Here is a 17,090-nt window from a genome sequence, read left to right as displayed (position 1 = left end):
AAAATTGTCTTATCTAAATGAGGAAGAAAGCAATGGGAGAAGTCTAAACATAATTTTAACAATTTCAGAATAAAACTTTTTTTTTTTTTCAGTAGCATGCTTCTTTTGAAAATTGACAAAAATTAATGTTGATTTTTTTTGATTTTTTTTTTTAATTATTTTTTTTTAATTCTTAAATGAACTTTTGGGGGATGGAGGGACATGTGGGCTGGATTTTAAATAGTAGCATGTATTCTGTATGCCTTGGACAACTCAAGTGGGTATGATACAACCGTGTACAACTGTACAAATTAACCTCTTAAAGTGTTAGAAAATCACTGAGAGGGTTGTTGCACACTGGAACAGGCTCCCCAGGGATTTAGTCATGGCACCAAGGCTGTCGGAGTTTAAGAAGTGTTTGGACTGTGCTCAGTCATATGGTCTGAATTTTTGGGTAGACCTGTGTGGTGCCAAGAGTTGGACTCGATGATTCTTATGGGTCCCTTCCGACTCAGGATATTCTGATTCTATGATTCTATGAAAATGCTCAGTATTTACTGATTAATGTGAAGGTAACTTCTGTATGCTTTACGTGCCTTCATATATTTAGAAATATCAAAAGGTAACATTCTTTCTTCCTTTTTTATCTACAATTGTTTGGATTAGAATTTCCTATTAAAATCACTCTGAGATGGCATTACTGAGGTGGAGAATGACATAAAGAAACTTAAGTAGATACAACTAATACATGTGGTGTCTATTCCATAAACAGGTGGAAATTCAAAGTTAATGTTATACTGAGAGGATAGTCAAGTATGCTTATAGACAAGTATCCAAGTATAGAAGATATCCATAGCTATGAAGATGCTCAGACTATGTTCTTAAAGAATTCACTAAAAGGCAGTGCAAGATATGAAACTTTGGAATAATTTATATAAAAAAAGATTTCTCTTGGGATGACAACCCCTATTGTGTTTTGGTCAAAAAGTCATATTTAGTATAAAAATTTATTATTGGCAGAGGTAAAGCAGTTCAGCTTAATTGCATTCTTTCAGTTCCACTGTATGATCATATCCTTTGCAGTGTATGTTTAACTTCAGCTCCTTTGTGTAGATTAGTAATATTTACCCTCTTTAATGGCATTGATGTTGGAGGGATTCATTAATATTGTAACATTCAAAATGTTATTAAAAGCAGAATGCTAAGTTCCTTGAAAAAAATAAGACTGTACCTTTCGTTTAATTAGATATCTGAGGTTACCATGCTGGAGTTGGGTACATTCTCAATTTAAAAAAAAAAAAAAAGAAAAAAAAGAAAACAGTTTTGGCAATATAATTTCTTCTGTTTTATGATTCAGCAATCAATCTTTTAGGATCCTTGTACCCATGAAAAACAGAAGTGAAATGACATGTTTTTACATACCTGTAATAAGAAATACTTTGATAGTATTTGTAGAACAGCTTGCATACTTGTTAGTTGGAAGCTTAAGTCCCAACTTGAATGTTTAGCATGTTTATGGATAGGGTGGGATAGAGAAGAACTAAAAGAATAAATCCTATTCCTATTCCTATTCCTATTCCTATATATGGCTGTTCCAGTTTGTTTGTTTGTGTTTTGTTTTGTTTTGTTTTGTTTTTCTATAGAAAATTGAATGAATCTAATGGGAATTTGGGCAGGGATTTGTGTGAGGAAGAACCATTGAGACTCACGTTTCTTTTTCTACTTGAAGTATGGTTTCAGAGAATCCCTGATCTTTTATTCCCCCCCCCCTTTTTTCCCTAATATAACAGTGATAAAAAATTTGTCCTTTCTGAGATTCACAACAGCAAAATGCTCTTATACAAAACCACATTCCCAGTGAGAATGTGATTTACAGTCCCTTGACTTCATGTCTGAAAACCTATTGTCTCTGTTCATAATATACCTTTGGCATGAGATCGTAATGAGCTTAGAACTACAAAGATGAGATGTATCTGCATGTTTGACTTTGTATTGGAGAGGAAAATAGTGTTGCAGCATATAATTTATATACATTTTCTATTTTTATAAATTGTGTAACATATACATAATTATTGGTTTGTTTGTTTGTTTGTTGTTCATTGATGAAAGGATATTTAGTTCTTCTGAGTTTACCAGCTACAATAAATGTTCAGCTTTAGGTGACCTCTCTGGGGTTCAGCAAGTAGAGCAAGTAGAGTTTAATAGCCACTTTAACACTTGAACAATTTTAGTGTTGTGTAGACTTTTAGTAGAGAAAGCTGCATGAATTGTAATGTTGACCTCAGTTCTTAGACTATCAAAGAAAACCTTTTAGAAAAGAAAGGGAAGAAGAGAAAGAAAATAGAAAGACCAGAAAAGAACAGGATCACTATCTTCAAAAAGGAAGCAATGGAAGAACTTCCATATTGTTCATTCTTCTTGTAATGGTTTCTGTTCCATATAGTTTTTGAATCAGTACCAGCTGATGTGTTCATTAATAGTTTCTTTTGAAGGGACTTGTCATAACATGTACCTTCCCTGTAGCACCAGAAATAACTTCCAAGGCTGAAATGTCCATGCTTACTAATGAAACTAATAAAAAAAGAAAAAGACATTTCCATGGTGAGTGAGTCTCTGCCACCTTTATTTCAGGGAACAAATAATATTCAAGGTACTATGCTTAACTTCAGCTGAGGTATTTGTATTTAGTCATGGCATTACCTAGAAAGCAAGAGGAGTGTGGTGAAGATCTTGAGGATGTGGATACTGTGAAAATCTCCAGTCTTGAAATGGAAGAGAAATATGAGCATGCTACAGTTATCAAAAACATATAAATGAAAAGACTAATCTGTAAAGAGAACTCTCGTGAGAAGGGAGTATTTTGGGTAGGGACAGTCCCCTACCTGTTTTCCTCTTTAACCTTTACTGCAGTTTGTTGGCATCCTTAATCCACTGTTCCTACTTGTCCCATCAGAACGGACTGTACTGGGTCTGGCTGGAATGTTAACTTTCCCGGCAGCAGCCCATTCAGTGCCGTACTCTGTACTTGTAGCTGGAACAGCAGTGTTATCACACCAGTGTTGTGTCTACTGCTGAGCAGCAGTGGCACAGCATTGGGCCTTTCTCTAACCCTCCTAGGGGGTGGGCAAAAAGTGACGAGAGAAACATCACTAGGACAGCTGACCTAAACCAATCAAAGGGATATTCCATACCATGTGGTGTCACACTCAGCAATAAAAGGTGGAAACAGGAAGAAGAGGGGAGGGGTGGGCTCTCGTTGAGAAGACGTCGGTCCTCCTCTCGAACACTGGCTGCGTGCGTTGAGGCCTTGCTTCAAGGACGTGGTCAATCATCGCTCATTTGTGGGAAGTAGAGAGTAATTTCTTTCCTCTGCACTTCCATATAGCTTTCATTTATTTTGTTTGTTTGTTTTCCTCCCTTTTTCCCCTTTTCCCTTTTACTTCCCCTTAGTTAAATTGTTTAGTTCATGGTAGTCTTTATTTAATTATTATAATTATTTCCCTTTAATTAAATTATCCTTATCTCAACCCGTGAGTTGTTCTTTCCTTTACTTCTCCCCCTCCTCATCTAAAGGAGGGGGAGTGAGAGAGCGGTTGTGGGGTTTAGCTGCCCAGCACGGTAAAACCACCACACGGACACCACAATGTTCTCTGCAAATAGTAATCTCCTCAAAAAAAGATGTAAGTTGATTTTTATTGTTAAGCTTAAGTAATACATCTACATATGGAAATGCTCAGCAAAATGTGGACAATGTGACAGATATAGTAAGATTTTGTTCAGAGAGAATGCAAGATACTAGCGTTTTTTGTGTATCTGACAAACAAAAAAGGTAATCAAATTCACTCTTCTGTATATTAACTTTTTCATCTGCATTAATATCTTTTTTTCTATTGATTCCATTGTATTTCTCACTTATAACAGCAATATATAGATCTTCTTGCTTTTAATATAAAGAAGTAATATACAGAAGTAGAAAGATGTGTTAGAAAAATGAAATCAGATGAGAATAGAGTGTATTAATCTTATGTCTAAACACATAACACACACAAACAAAAATAAAAAAAATGTGCTCCTTAGACAAAAGCCCTTACAATATGAGAAGTACACAATATATAAACTTTCTTGTAAATCTGTTAAATGTAATAAGCTTCTTAGCTTAAAGTAGGAAGTGCAAAGAAGATATATATATATATATATATATATATATATATATATATATATATATATATATATATACACTTCAGGTTTTTTCATAGACCATAATTTTGGTTTTTTTTGTTTTGTTTTATCCTTATGTCATGCAGAATCTTAAAATTTTAATGGAATTTGCCTGATGGAAACTACCTGTAGTGAAGATACGTAGTGAAGGAGGGAAACTTTTTTTTTTTCTTTAGGGGAAAAAAAAGAGTAATTACATACCGACTTCAACAGGTTTTGGAACAAGTTCTTACTGAATGGTTGGGTAAACAAGCATCTACTATAATCTATGCAATTTATATAAACATAGTCTGTCATTATTTACTGTAACAAAGAATTCCAAGATATTGTATCATTTCATAAGCTTAATTGTAAAAGAAGAAAAAATTTCCAGCCTTTGCATTGCCTGAGGAAAGTACAGCCTTATTTATATAAGCATCGTGCATATGCCAAAGCATTCAATCACCATGTCACAAAATGTACTCCATTAAGACAGAAATGGTTGCAGTATAATGAATTGCTGCTCTGGATTCTACATTTTTCCCCATTTAAACACTTTAAGGGTTAAAAGCACAGCACTCATTTCACATGAAATGAACCTGGGCTTTTAAATCTCAGCTGCGGTATGCAGCGTCCTTGTTGGTGACCACCTGATGTCAGCAGTTTGAATGATGTCTGACACTAATTATGTGTCGTTCACAAGATTGCCAGGCAGGAGAGTCTGTGTGAATAAAAAGCTATTTAAAAGGTTTTTATATGAGGTCTTACTCTCAATTTTTTAAAAGCCCTCACATCTCTTGTAAAGCAGCACCCTACTAATGCTGTTGAGGAAGGGAAATGCCATTTAAAAGACTATTAATAATGTTTGAAATGCATCATTCTTGTTTGGAAACCATGTAAAGAACAGCTTTTACATCTCATTTTATAATAAATGTGAAGCTGGAGAAAGATATTTTGTCCTTGTCAGACTACCTGCCTTGGTGCAGACACAGAACCTACCTGGTCCTTATATCAGACTATTCAAAATTAATTGACATAAACACAAACATAAGATAGACATAAAACATTAGTAAATTATTAATTTGTCATTTATCTACTAATAATTTTTTTTAAATTGCTACCAGATTATTGAGCAATTGAAGGATTTGTTTGAGGTCTTATGTATGTGATACTCTAGATTTATGTTTTCGTCTGTGGTTTTCAGGGATACTATTCTCTCCATTTGCATATATGCATTCCTATGTGATGGCATTCAGGAATGGCTTATACTTTCTCTCAAATCACTTTCTCTGAAGATTAGGATTTAAAAATGTTATTTGCCACGGATATAGTCAGTTTATTAATATTACTATATCAAGCAAGTCAAGCAGCTATTAAAATCAATCTCAGACACTTGCTGTTGGAAATCGGATCCCATCAAAGTCCAACCAGCATATCTGTATAAGGCTGAGGCAACATTTTGTACTCTCCTCAAGCAAGCAGTCTTACACCAGTTTGGATCTTTTAGCACATGTTTTCTCACTCTGTTCCCAAAGTCTCAGCAGCCAGAAGCAGCAGCAGCCTGGAGTCCTTCACATTAGTAGAGTCCCATTTGTTTCATTTTTTTCTTCTGTATCCATCAACACTGGGAGGAAGCAAATGTTATCAAGTTGTTACTTCTGCAGTCTGGAACGGGACAAGGAAAATGTAGAAAACAATTGAAATGACCTGATGGACTGTGCTGAATGATTGCAGTATAAAACTGTGAACTGTAAAACAGACAAATACAAACCAACACAAGCAGGAACAAAGAATTCTAGCTTATATTTAAAAGATGACAAATTCTGCCTAGCAAACAATGCATCTGAGAGGGAATTTAGTGTTACCAAATGTGATCCTCTGTAGAATGCTGTGACTTAAACAAGGCTAACACAATCCTTGACTGAGCAAAAAAGGGGTTGGTTTAGAAAAGTAATCTTACCTGAATGACTAGTGCTGGAAAAAGTACTACTACTGAAATATTGATCCTGTATTTCATATCCATGGTTACTGCAGAAATAGTCAGAAAGGGACTACAGAAACAGAGTTTTTAAAGAAGATGCATTTATGTAGTCATGTGCAATTAGTCATGGATTAATGTAGGTTATCCATGGGCTAGCTGGCAAAGCAAGAGTTACATCTGATCTGAACTGTACACCTGTGAAACTGCTGGTTTTCCTGCTTGTGTGAAATGGTAGTAATAAACAAGGCCCTGTCTCACTGTTACTATGCTCTGTGTCCTTGAACCGGAAATAGTATCCATTGTGCTTACTGACAAGCAATGTGGAAGGTAGAGATTTTGATTCTTTAGCTACTTTTCCATGGCAAGCATGTTTGCTAGGATGAAGCTTCTTATCTTGTTGACCTTGTAAAATCAGGAACTAATTTATTCTCTCTGATATGTATCATAGTTTCTAGGCGCATTTTTTCCTTCTCATTTTGCATCATCAGTTGACCATAGCTGAATAGGTGATTAAGCTAAACAAATTACTATTCTGCAACAATTCAAGAATGTATTTGAAATGTCTGATTAGCACATCCTGGCTGTCGATTTAGGGTTGGATTGATTTCCATCAAGTAAGTTTGGCAGAGATTGGGGCAGTTCTTTACCTTTTATCAAGCATAACTCACAAATGAACTTCTGAGATCATTTGGGCATATCGCATCCAATGGTTTCCTATATCACAGTTCTTGGAGGACCTCAGGCTCATCTACTACTTACATGAGGCACACATTCTGTTTTACTGAAGAAAAAATGAAGCACCTAGATTTGTTATTTAGACACTGTGTAGGCATCATTTGTTGCAATGGAAGGGTTATAGGAAAGTTGAAAGATAGCTAAGTCAAATTTAAAAAGAAAAAAAGAAACACCCATTTTCCTGTAAATCCAAGGAGAGAGGGCATGTTGGAAACTTCTGATTAAGTGAAATCATTTTAATATACCATAAATATTTCCCCATAGGTGGCAATAAACTAGGGAAATGGTTACCTTTCACACTTACAAAGTAAAAGAATGATATCCCAATGCAGTGATGCTGAAGAGGATTACTCTGTATAACTGATTCAAAGAAAAAAAAGCTATTAAGAGTCTACATGTGATCATATCAGAATAGGACACTATTATTTTGTTTTATATGGGATGAAACAACACTGTAAAATCAAATTGTGCTCTGGTGTCCATATTTCTTAAAGAATTATTTCAGTGGAAGTCTGACAAAGTATTGTTTAACATGAGAGAACAAATAATTTTGATATATGTAAATTATTTGGGAGAACGTTAAAGGACTTGATAACATTCAGAAAATGCCTGGAACTGGAAGTTATCTTACACATTACTAATCACATCTATACAGCAGAAAAAGACAAAAGAAATTACAATGTTTAGATACTGAAGCAAAACGAATTTGAATAGGAAGAACTGAAGATTTTTAAGAATAGATAATATTAGGGAGAGTTAGATAAGAAAATGCCTGAATGCCTGTCACTGACTTTTTAAATAAACACCAGGTATTTTTCTGTGAATGGATGAGATCTCAGATAGAAGTTATTTTCCAGAGCAAGGTCTTAAGTCTGTGTTACAGTGCCGACCAACTCAGGCAATCAGAACAGCTTCTTTTTCAGTTAAAACAGAATCACAGAATCACAGAATTTCCTGAGTTGGAAGGGACCCATAAGGATCATCAAAAACTTATGAATATCTATTGCAAGCATTAAAGTATTCAGACAAGGGAATCCATGCAGGAACCTAGTGTTCCTACAGTATAAAAGTCTAAATGTATTTCAAAATGAAGTCTGCTGTGTCATTCAGGACAGGGCTCAGAAGTGAATGATGCATCCAGCAAGTCTTCACATGCTGTGTCAATTATTTTCTAGAAATCTATGTCATAATATTATAATTTTACAGAAAGGTTGCCCAGTACACTTAACGCCATTTATGTGTGTACAAATATATGCAGAACACTCTGGAGAGCACGAGTGTTTAAAAGTCATAGTCAGCAGTGCTTTTGCTTTTTACTGACATGCTTTACCTTTCACTGTAAATATACTGTTTCCTGCTTTTGGCAATTAGCCTTATAAAAAGATAAAATAAATATGGATATGGAGACTCTAATAATATGTTTTAAAAAGAACTCCCAAGTTTAGGAAGTAAGGAGTAGTAATTTTCTTTATAAGTGAGCTATTGATTTCAATTTGCACACAACAGTAAAAATAAAAACTCAGTAACTGTGATTTCTGTATTGCAGATTAGGAAAATATTACACAATTAATTCCACATAATAATTTTAAAAAGGAGGTTTAATCAGGTTTACTAAGAGTGCTAAACAGCCTCAGAATGCCAAATGCATGGCAAGTACTTCAATGACTAATTGTAGTGGAGGTACATAACACATTCCTGTAATCCTTTTCTTGTACCAAGATAATAAATGAGAAACTATGAAAGGTTCCATTTCAAAATGCAACAACTCTACTACCATACTTTTTTTGCCCAGTTTGTAATCATGTCTTCTGTGGAAAACTTTTATCGAAATCAAGAGAAGAGTGGGACTTGATAGGTAAGGTTGATGGTAGATCTTGAGCTTGAAGATCTTTTCCAACCCAGATGATGATTCTATGATTCTAGGAATAATAGAATTGTTGTTCAAAATCATAGAATCATAGAATATCACTAATATCACAGAATATCTATATCACAGAATATCTAATATCACAGAATATCTATAATCATAGAATCATAGAATACCACTTCCCAGGGAAGTGGTCACTGCACCGAGCCTGTCTGAATTTAAGAAGAGATTGGACTGTGCACTTAGTCACATGGTCTGAACTTTTGGGTAGACCTGTGCGGTGTCAAGAGTTGGACTTGATGATCCTTAAGGGTCCCTTCCAACTCAGGGTATTCTATGATTCTGTGATTCTATGATATGTTTGTTCAAAAGAGTGCTGCTTCATTCCTTTTATCTTTAGGCATCAAACATTCCTAAGGCCTCAAACAGCTTGATATTTAGAGTTAGAATTCATTAACTGTTGTGTAAAGACAGTCTTTCTAATAATACAGGCTTCAAGTTTCTACTTCTTTATGGGACGACCTTTTCTCAATATGTAGCCTTGTGAATATGATGCACAGAATTTTAGGGCTGTAGAGGGATGAGAACTTCAGAGTATCAGACTATCTTCTCTACTTCCAAGCTATGAAGTATTCCAAGCAATGAAGTATTCCTTAGAAATCATTTTTTTTCTTATTTCTTTTTAATCTGTAAGATAATATTTCCAACTTCCGGAGAGTTAAATACTTTTGCCCATTTAAATTCAATGCTGCTTTACAATCATAAACAATTATTTGCATATATGTTTAATTTTGTTCATGTGCTTGAAGATTCAAAGTTCTATAAATTGTGAAAAAGCAGAGGGCCTGCTTTTAGAACTTTTTCAATGTGATGAGTTTTACCCTATGAAACAGAAAGTCCCTTGAAATAATACATTTTATTTCATATTTGGTACGGCCTAAATACTGTAATTAGAATAGAAGGTTTTTAAATTTAATAAAAAATAATGACTTGTCCATATAAAATGTCTGTGAAGATCATCAGTAAATTTCATTGTTATTTTAAAGTAGCTGTATTTGAATTATTTTCCTTTTCAAAGGCTGTTTGTTCATATCAGTCGTTTAGCTCTCATGTTTTGAATGCTTTCTCAACTCTTCACTTTTTCCTATGAAAACATGGTGCTGTTATCCAGGCAATTGGTAGAGATTGCTATGTATTTTATTTGTTGTTGTTGTTGATCGTGAAATGTCTTCTAATATTTTCCTCAAAGTAAAAGCATTTTTAATATCCTGGTTTTTTTTGGTTCGTTTTGTTTTGTTTTTACTTTTTTTTTTTGGGGGGGGGGGGGGGGGCGGAGGGGGATATTACAGGTTGCTAACTAAGGCTTGCTAATTATGATCAGAATTATGTCAGTGTTCCTACTTGTGTTTTTTTAAACATACAAACACTAAATAAAACATAACAAAATGTGTATGTTTTACTCTAGTGTCAGTAGAAAATGGCCTATTTCTTTTTTTGTGTGTGTTAGAGCATAGATAATCTTTGACATTACTTAATGTTAATGCATTATTGCTCTTGCAAGCAAACAAGAATTGTAAACGATCATGTTATACAGCAAGTGTTTTAGATGTAGCTTCTCAGTAGAATGTGCAGAGGTCAAAGCTAAAGAAATTAATTGAAAATTAATTAAAGAAATTAATTAAGAAAATTAAATAAAGAAATTAATTAAGTTTATGTTTCTAAGAGTTCTAAACATTCATGTCTAACTGAAATCAAATGTACATGAAAATGCAAATGTCAAATAGAATGGAAGTTTTTTACATTCCTCTAAATAAAGTATAACATGGGAGCAGGACAGATGACAGATGAAGAAATAGTTTTCCACTTACATAAACTTAGGTTTCTTTGCAGGTGCAGTACTTGGTTAGGTACAGAACTACTGTGCCACATGATTCTTGGTTACCTATAGAGATAAGATCCTCTTTTGCTGGGCTGTAAGGATGAGACCCTTATTTTTAGTAATGCATACAAATGTATCAGAAAGGTAAAGAAGTGTTTCAAAACGCATTATATTATCACCGGGGCCATCAAGCAAATAGCTTGATTTTCATGTTCTTTTTTGACTTCTTTCAATGCCATATGCAAGGTAGAGCAGACTGATGTTTCCCTGTGTGGGTTTTGTTGTTCATGCATAGGTTGGGTTGGTACTAAGAGGAGCACTTGTTCAGCTCAGCTCTTAACATCCAGAGCTGTGATGAGGCTGGCTAGCACAGAACACAGTGACTGTTTTGCTTCCTGTCTGCTATTGGGAAAACCAACATGGGCTGTTTTCCCCAGAGAGGCTGGGTGGTGCTGAGCTCTGAGCTGAGCAGTCACTCTGGGTCTCATTGTTGCCCCTGAAAAATGACCGTATAATGTTGTGTCCTAATTAAGACAAACACAACACAAACACTCTTATGGTCTAAGTGTCTCAAACAATTCCAGGCTTTCCTCAGCTCCAGAGGCATCTGGCCATAGCAGGCTGGAGTGTCCTGCAAGTCCAATTGCCATTCTGCTCAGTGTTTGCTGTTGCAGTTTATTGTGTGTGTCTTCTTTTACAATCATTTCTTTTTCTTTTCTAGTTTGAGGGCTGCAAGAAGGCCTTCTCCAGACTAGAAAACCTCAAGATTCACTTAAGGAGCCATACAGGTGAAAAGCCGTATCTTTGTCAGCACCCTGGCTGCCAGAAAGCATTCAGCAACTCCAGTGACCGCGCCAAGCACCAGAGGACACACCTAGACACTGTAAGGAAGTAGAGGTCCCATTGCAGTCCCCTGTTCATTAGACTGTGTGCTCCTTTCCACCAGGTTGGTGGCAACAGGTAGCTTGTAACATCACTGATTGGAAGGAGAAGGGTCTTATAGGGCTGTTCAAGGACTAGTCGATTAAAAGGCCACAGCTTCATGGGCTCCATTGCAGGTAGAATAACTTCCTCCCACTCAGGTGTTATTTAGGGAACCTGAAGTCAACATGCAAAGATTCAAAAGCCAGCTGGGATAATAACTGCTATTATATGACAAAAATCAGTAGAATGGCCGGAGCAAGTACTAGAAAGTCATGCCAACAAATTGTTACTTGTGAATTTGACTCAGTATTGAGATTTGTTTAATGAAAGCTTTGTTTCACAACAAAAGAAGTTCAGGTTTCATTAGAGACAAACAGTTTCCAACGGGCAGAAGACCAGAAGGAGAAAAAGAACACTGCCATTCGAATTAAATGGCTGTCAAAAAACTTAAAAGATCCTTTTCGGATAGTTGATAGTATAGTTGGTACACTACATTTATACGCTTGTGTTTTCAGAAATGCTTTGCTAATCATAAATGCCTGAATTGTGAAATAGCCAGTTTTAGCAGAGTTGGACCTGGTGTTCATTTAATACTCTTTATTGTGAATCTTCAGGTCTTCAGAGAAGATAGGTAGGTTAGAACAGGCAGAAGGAGATAGTTTCTGAAATTTGTATTTATTTGGTGAATTAGTTTGGTTCTTTGGTCTTGTCTTTTTAAGTTCTAAAACTATTACAGGACTGGTATTTCTTTAAACTGATGTGCTATTAGAAAATATAAGCTGGAAGTGTTTGTTTTATACTTCAGATTAAAATGTGTATTTTTGTGTGAAATATTTTTGATACTTTAGTATTCAATGTTTGCACTGGTTTTTGCTTGCTCTCTTCATAATGTAGAAAACTAACACTTTTTCTTTTTTTCTAAAGCAGATTCTTCTATAATTCTAAATTGTCTATCTGGGCCTTTTCTGCAATTTCTTTACCTGATTCACTAAAGAATGTAATTTCTGATTAAGCCAAAGCTCTAAGGGTGGAAGCATTGTGAGTATACCTAACAATATTCATTGTACTGATAAAATAATAAAAAAAAAAGGTAATAATGAAAGGTGCCATAATTAAAGCCTTCCTTTGTTTTTTCTTCCATATGAACCTTACTTTTCTCCTTTCCCTTTCTAATAAATTACTAGGCCTTCTCCTTGTAATAATGTACAGCATTTCATTTTGTAGTAATGTGATTTGCAGCATCCCAAAGCTCTAAATGGTTTCTCATGAGTTAAAATAATCTGTGATTTAACAGCTGCTTCTTTATCCTTTTTCTTTTTGTTTTAGAAACCTTATGCATGTCAAATTCCAGGATGTACTAAACGATACACAGATCCAAGCTCCCTGAGAAAACATGTGAAAGCACATTCTTCCAAAGACCAGCAAGTTAGGAAAAAGGTAAAATTTCTACTGTGTTGGCAGGTGTAAGTATTTTATGGAGAAGTTGGTGTTATAATATTAGATATATCAATGTGTATTAAATGCCTGTAGTGTTTTCAGACCGAAAAGAAAAAACATTAATGAAAAGCAAATTAAACTGTTTTTACATAGGTGATAATTTTATATTTGACTTCATGAGTCTACCTGCTTTAATGCTCTTATTTGCTGATGTGGTGATTACTCACATACATAAACATACATAATAAGCAAAATCAAAAGTGGTCTTTGAAAACAAAATTTTTTGATTTTATACTTTCACCACTTGATAAATACATAAGATCATAAAATGCAAGTTTAAATGACTTGTCTTGGATGGAAAGATGGATTTTGAGGCTCAATAGACAGTGTATGAGGTTAAGCTGTAAATTATATTTTCATATGCCAGACACTTTCAAATGTATTTCACAACACTGGCTCCCTGTGGATGTCAAGTCCATGAGTCAAGAGTTATTTGTATGTATAAGCACATCTTTGAAGAGCTGAGCTGTGACCTAAGAGAATGGTGTTTTTTCTGAGCATTTTTCTTCATATCTCACATTAATCGTTGGCACTATGTCATTAGTTTAGATCATTGAGTCAATCAGTATTGTATTAATCCTGATACAAGAACATTTGTGAACTGTTACAGGAATAGATAAACCTTGCAGATGTTTAAAACTTAATGCACAGCCATTCATAGAAAGTAGCAAAAAGTGTTTGTACAACATAGGAATCTCCAAGGGACAGTCTTTAATAAATAGATTTAAGCCGTAAATTTTGATTCAATGGTTGGTTGTAACTAAGAAAAAGGACATGGCAGAAGAGACCTGTATTTCAGCCTGTTGTAAGGAACTGGTCTATAGTATTCATGAGAAGATGCCTCTGAACTTATGAATGCCCATTTGTATGAGTGAGAAAGTAACTGTGCGTTTGTGTTCACCATTACAAGCAGAGCTTTGACTTCCTTGCTCCTGTGTGCTCACAGACAGGACTGCCAAAGAAGTTCTATGAGCCCTGCCCTGCCTATCCTAGGAGCTGCTCAGGCAGCTTTTATGACTTTTACAGGCATGCAAAGTAAATGGCAATCAAGACTGCATTGTAAGAAATTTGTGTGTGATACATCAACTAAAACTGGCATAGTGGGCCTGAATACAGGTATTGAACTGCACTGTACTATTACTGTCATTTACAGTAAAATAATATGTTATCTCCTGTCTTTGATTGTGTCAGTACTTTGTGGGATTTTCCTTCTGACATTTCATTCACTACGAGTTTTTTTTTCAATTTGCACGCGTTCTTTGTACCAAACAGTTTAAAGCTGGCCCTTTTTACTCTTTGCTTCACTCTCTGGTCACATTTTAGCTTTATAGCTGCTTGTTTTTAAAGCCCTGTTTGGTAAGGATTTGCCTATACCCATTGTTCACCCATTGTTCACCCATTGTACTTGAGATAAAGTAATATATAGAAAGGTAAAGAAGTGAAATCTCCATGTATGTGGAGATCACACGTGTGGAGATCAAATCAGATATTTAAAGCATGGATAAAGTTTGCAACATATAATGTTTACAAGATACAACATAGTCACTGGACCTTTGAGAACTTGTAATTGCTAATTCACATCATGCTTTGGTATTTAAAATATTTCCTGGCAGTAATAATAATAAAAAGTAAGAAACAATAAACCTTTTAAGGAAGAATTAAGATTATTTATGACTTTAATTAAAAGTGAAAATTGGCTTAATGTCAAAAAAGTCTTTACAAAAATGCAAATTCATCAAAAATAACCATAAAAATTCCAAGGTGATAAAGGCACAGTGGAGTAATAGTTCCAGCCCTAGGGATCAATTCTGTTGAAAAGAATGAAACCCTTTGCTGTCACACCCCGTTAGTCATGGATTCATTTAGTATATTATGCCTCACTGCTTTTAATCCTCCTTTTAACGTCCCCCTACACACTAAGTGACATTATTTTGGTGTCTTAAGTTGCTGGCTCTCCAAGGCTGTATGTGTCTTTGATGTTGCATAGTCTACATGCTGTACTAAATGCTAGTTACATGAAGTTTTCAACCCAGATTTTGTAGATCTGTGTTCAGGGCCAGATGATGCAGTGACATGGATAAATTTAGGTCTGAATTATTTTAAACAATTTTTGTTGATAAATGTTTATGACTTACCACGTAAGGCAAAAACAACCTTTTCTGCAAACCTTGTAAGGCTCCCACTGTTCCCTTTCTCTTCCCAGCCCTGGCCTCCAGCCATCCACTGAATACATTGAACTGGGAATCTCTCCAGGTAATGGGATGAGATCCTATATTCCAAGAATATCACAGCATAAATATATCTGTTGTGTGCAGTTTACTAGATAGCACAATAAACTCTTATTTACTAAAGCAAATCAGAAAGGAAACATCATCTGCTTTTTTTAACCATCTTTGCATCATTTGTAAAATTCTGCATAAGCATGAGGACAAGCACATATACAAACACCATGCAATCATCTGGGAATAAATGCTTAAAATGTCTGGAAAACATTTTCAGTATAATCCATATGCACAGTAACGTTCAGTCCCTACTTGTAAAGTATTTTGATGGAATAAAAAACAGTACTTCCTTTCACATTTTTAAAAGCTAAAAATTGCTGACTATGAATGGAATTCATCTTCACTTGGGGAAGACTGATGGAGCTCCTTCTATGCAAGGCAGTGAGTGATAGAAAACTATATAGTATTCAGAATGTGATCTAAAGGAATATTGAGAAAAATGATAACGTACAATATGCCCCTCAAATACAAACAGTTTAAAAGCCTGTTCCCTTAGTCATTTCCTCCTTTGAACTTTGAAAGGACAGCAAACTAAAAAGATCTTTTTTTAAAGTTGAACAGTTACCTTGTGGTACTTGTTACCAAAACATATAATAGAAGACAAGGGGCAATCGGAATTCAAAGGTATCTGGGTATTTCTGTGATTATTGAGAGTACTCATCATTCTTTTGGCAGTGTTAAAAAATAAACACAAGGTTTGCATGGAATATTAGTGAATCAGGAGCATGCTGTAGGACAGAAGTAAGCATCAAACTAGAGAGATTAGGGAAAAGGTTGATTATTCTGCACTGCTCATTTGCACTTTCTCACTCTTTCCACTGAAAGGTCAGCCACTACTGGACTTTGTACGTAACTTAAAGCAGTATGGGTGGATCTTGGAAGAAGTAAATGCTCCTAAATTGCTACTGAAAAATAACCTTCAGGTGTCCTTGCCTTAAGTTGCATATTCTCCCGCTTTTTTTTTATTTTATTTTCTCATTTCATTTCTTGTGACACTTTTCTTTTTCCATTTCTTTCCTTATTCTGTCTCCCAGCTTTGTGTCTTTGATTCTTTAGGATATGTAACCAAGCTGAACATCCTTAGGCAGCTGAGGTGCATATGCAGCATGATCATTAACAAAATTCAGAACCTGTACTATTAGCTATGCAGTGAATAAAAACCAATATAGAAGGCAAATATTTTTATGCTGTTCACAAAGACTTATTTGTTTTGAGAGCTCAGACCCTCACAAGTCTTAAACTTGTTCTACAAGTATAGGAACATTATCTTATTCATACAAGTGTACCGTGAAGAACAGTTTGCTATTTCTGCAGCTATCTTCCTAAATAAAGAAAATCCCTAATTCACTTTTAAGTATTGCAGTTCATATCCCATTTCAATGGAACAGACCCTCCACTGGCTTAGTGTAGATCTTATCATGAGCATTTGCAATGTCTAATGCTTTTTGAAGGTTTTCTCTTCAAACAAATGCATTTGCAGACCAACAAGATAGTTCTTTAAAAAAAAAAAGGTCAAAAGGATTGCTTAGATTACTTACAGCTGTTTGGCAAGGACAAGATTAGTTTGATAGTATCTATTTTAGCATCTGAATAGTGTACAGTCTTGCTTTTAGTTAGTTTTCATTTTATCCATATTTATAACAGCGGAGAACAGTTGTCATGTATAATAGTTCTTCAAGCCAGTATGTGATGCCAAAGAATATGTATGTATTTAAGATTATTTCCATTTAGTTAAAAGATACTTTAATA

At 35.0% G+C, this 17,090-nt stretch overlaps 1 protein-coding gene across 7 annotated transcripts in view; it reads left to right on the top strand.

The window, feature by feature from the left end:
* Positions 1–17,090, top strand: part of GLIS3 (GLIS family zinc finger 3) — a 176,104-nt gene that overhangs the window by 114,566 nt on the left and 44,448 nt on the right. For all 7 annotated transcript variants that reach the window (XM_084504142.1, XM_084504138.1, XM_084504139.1 and 4 more), the window contains 2 exons: positions 11,360–11,521; positions 12,889–12,999. In XM_084504142.1, the coding sequence (XP_084360268.1) occupies positions 11,360–11,521; positions 12,889–12,999 (273 nt within the window). The remainder of the gene's footprint in view (positions 1–11,359; positions 11,522–12,888; positions 13,000–17,090) is intronic.

The sequence above is a fragment of the Aythya ferina genome (assembly GCF_964211825.1).
Source record: "Aythya ferina genome assembly, chromosome: Z".
NCBI classification, from domain to species: Eukaryota; Metazoa; Chordata; class Aves; order Anseriformes; family Anatidae; genus Aythya; species Aythya ferina.
This window is presented reverse-complemented; position numbering and strand designations above follow the sequence as displayed.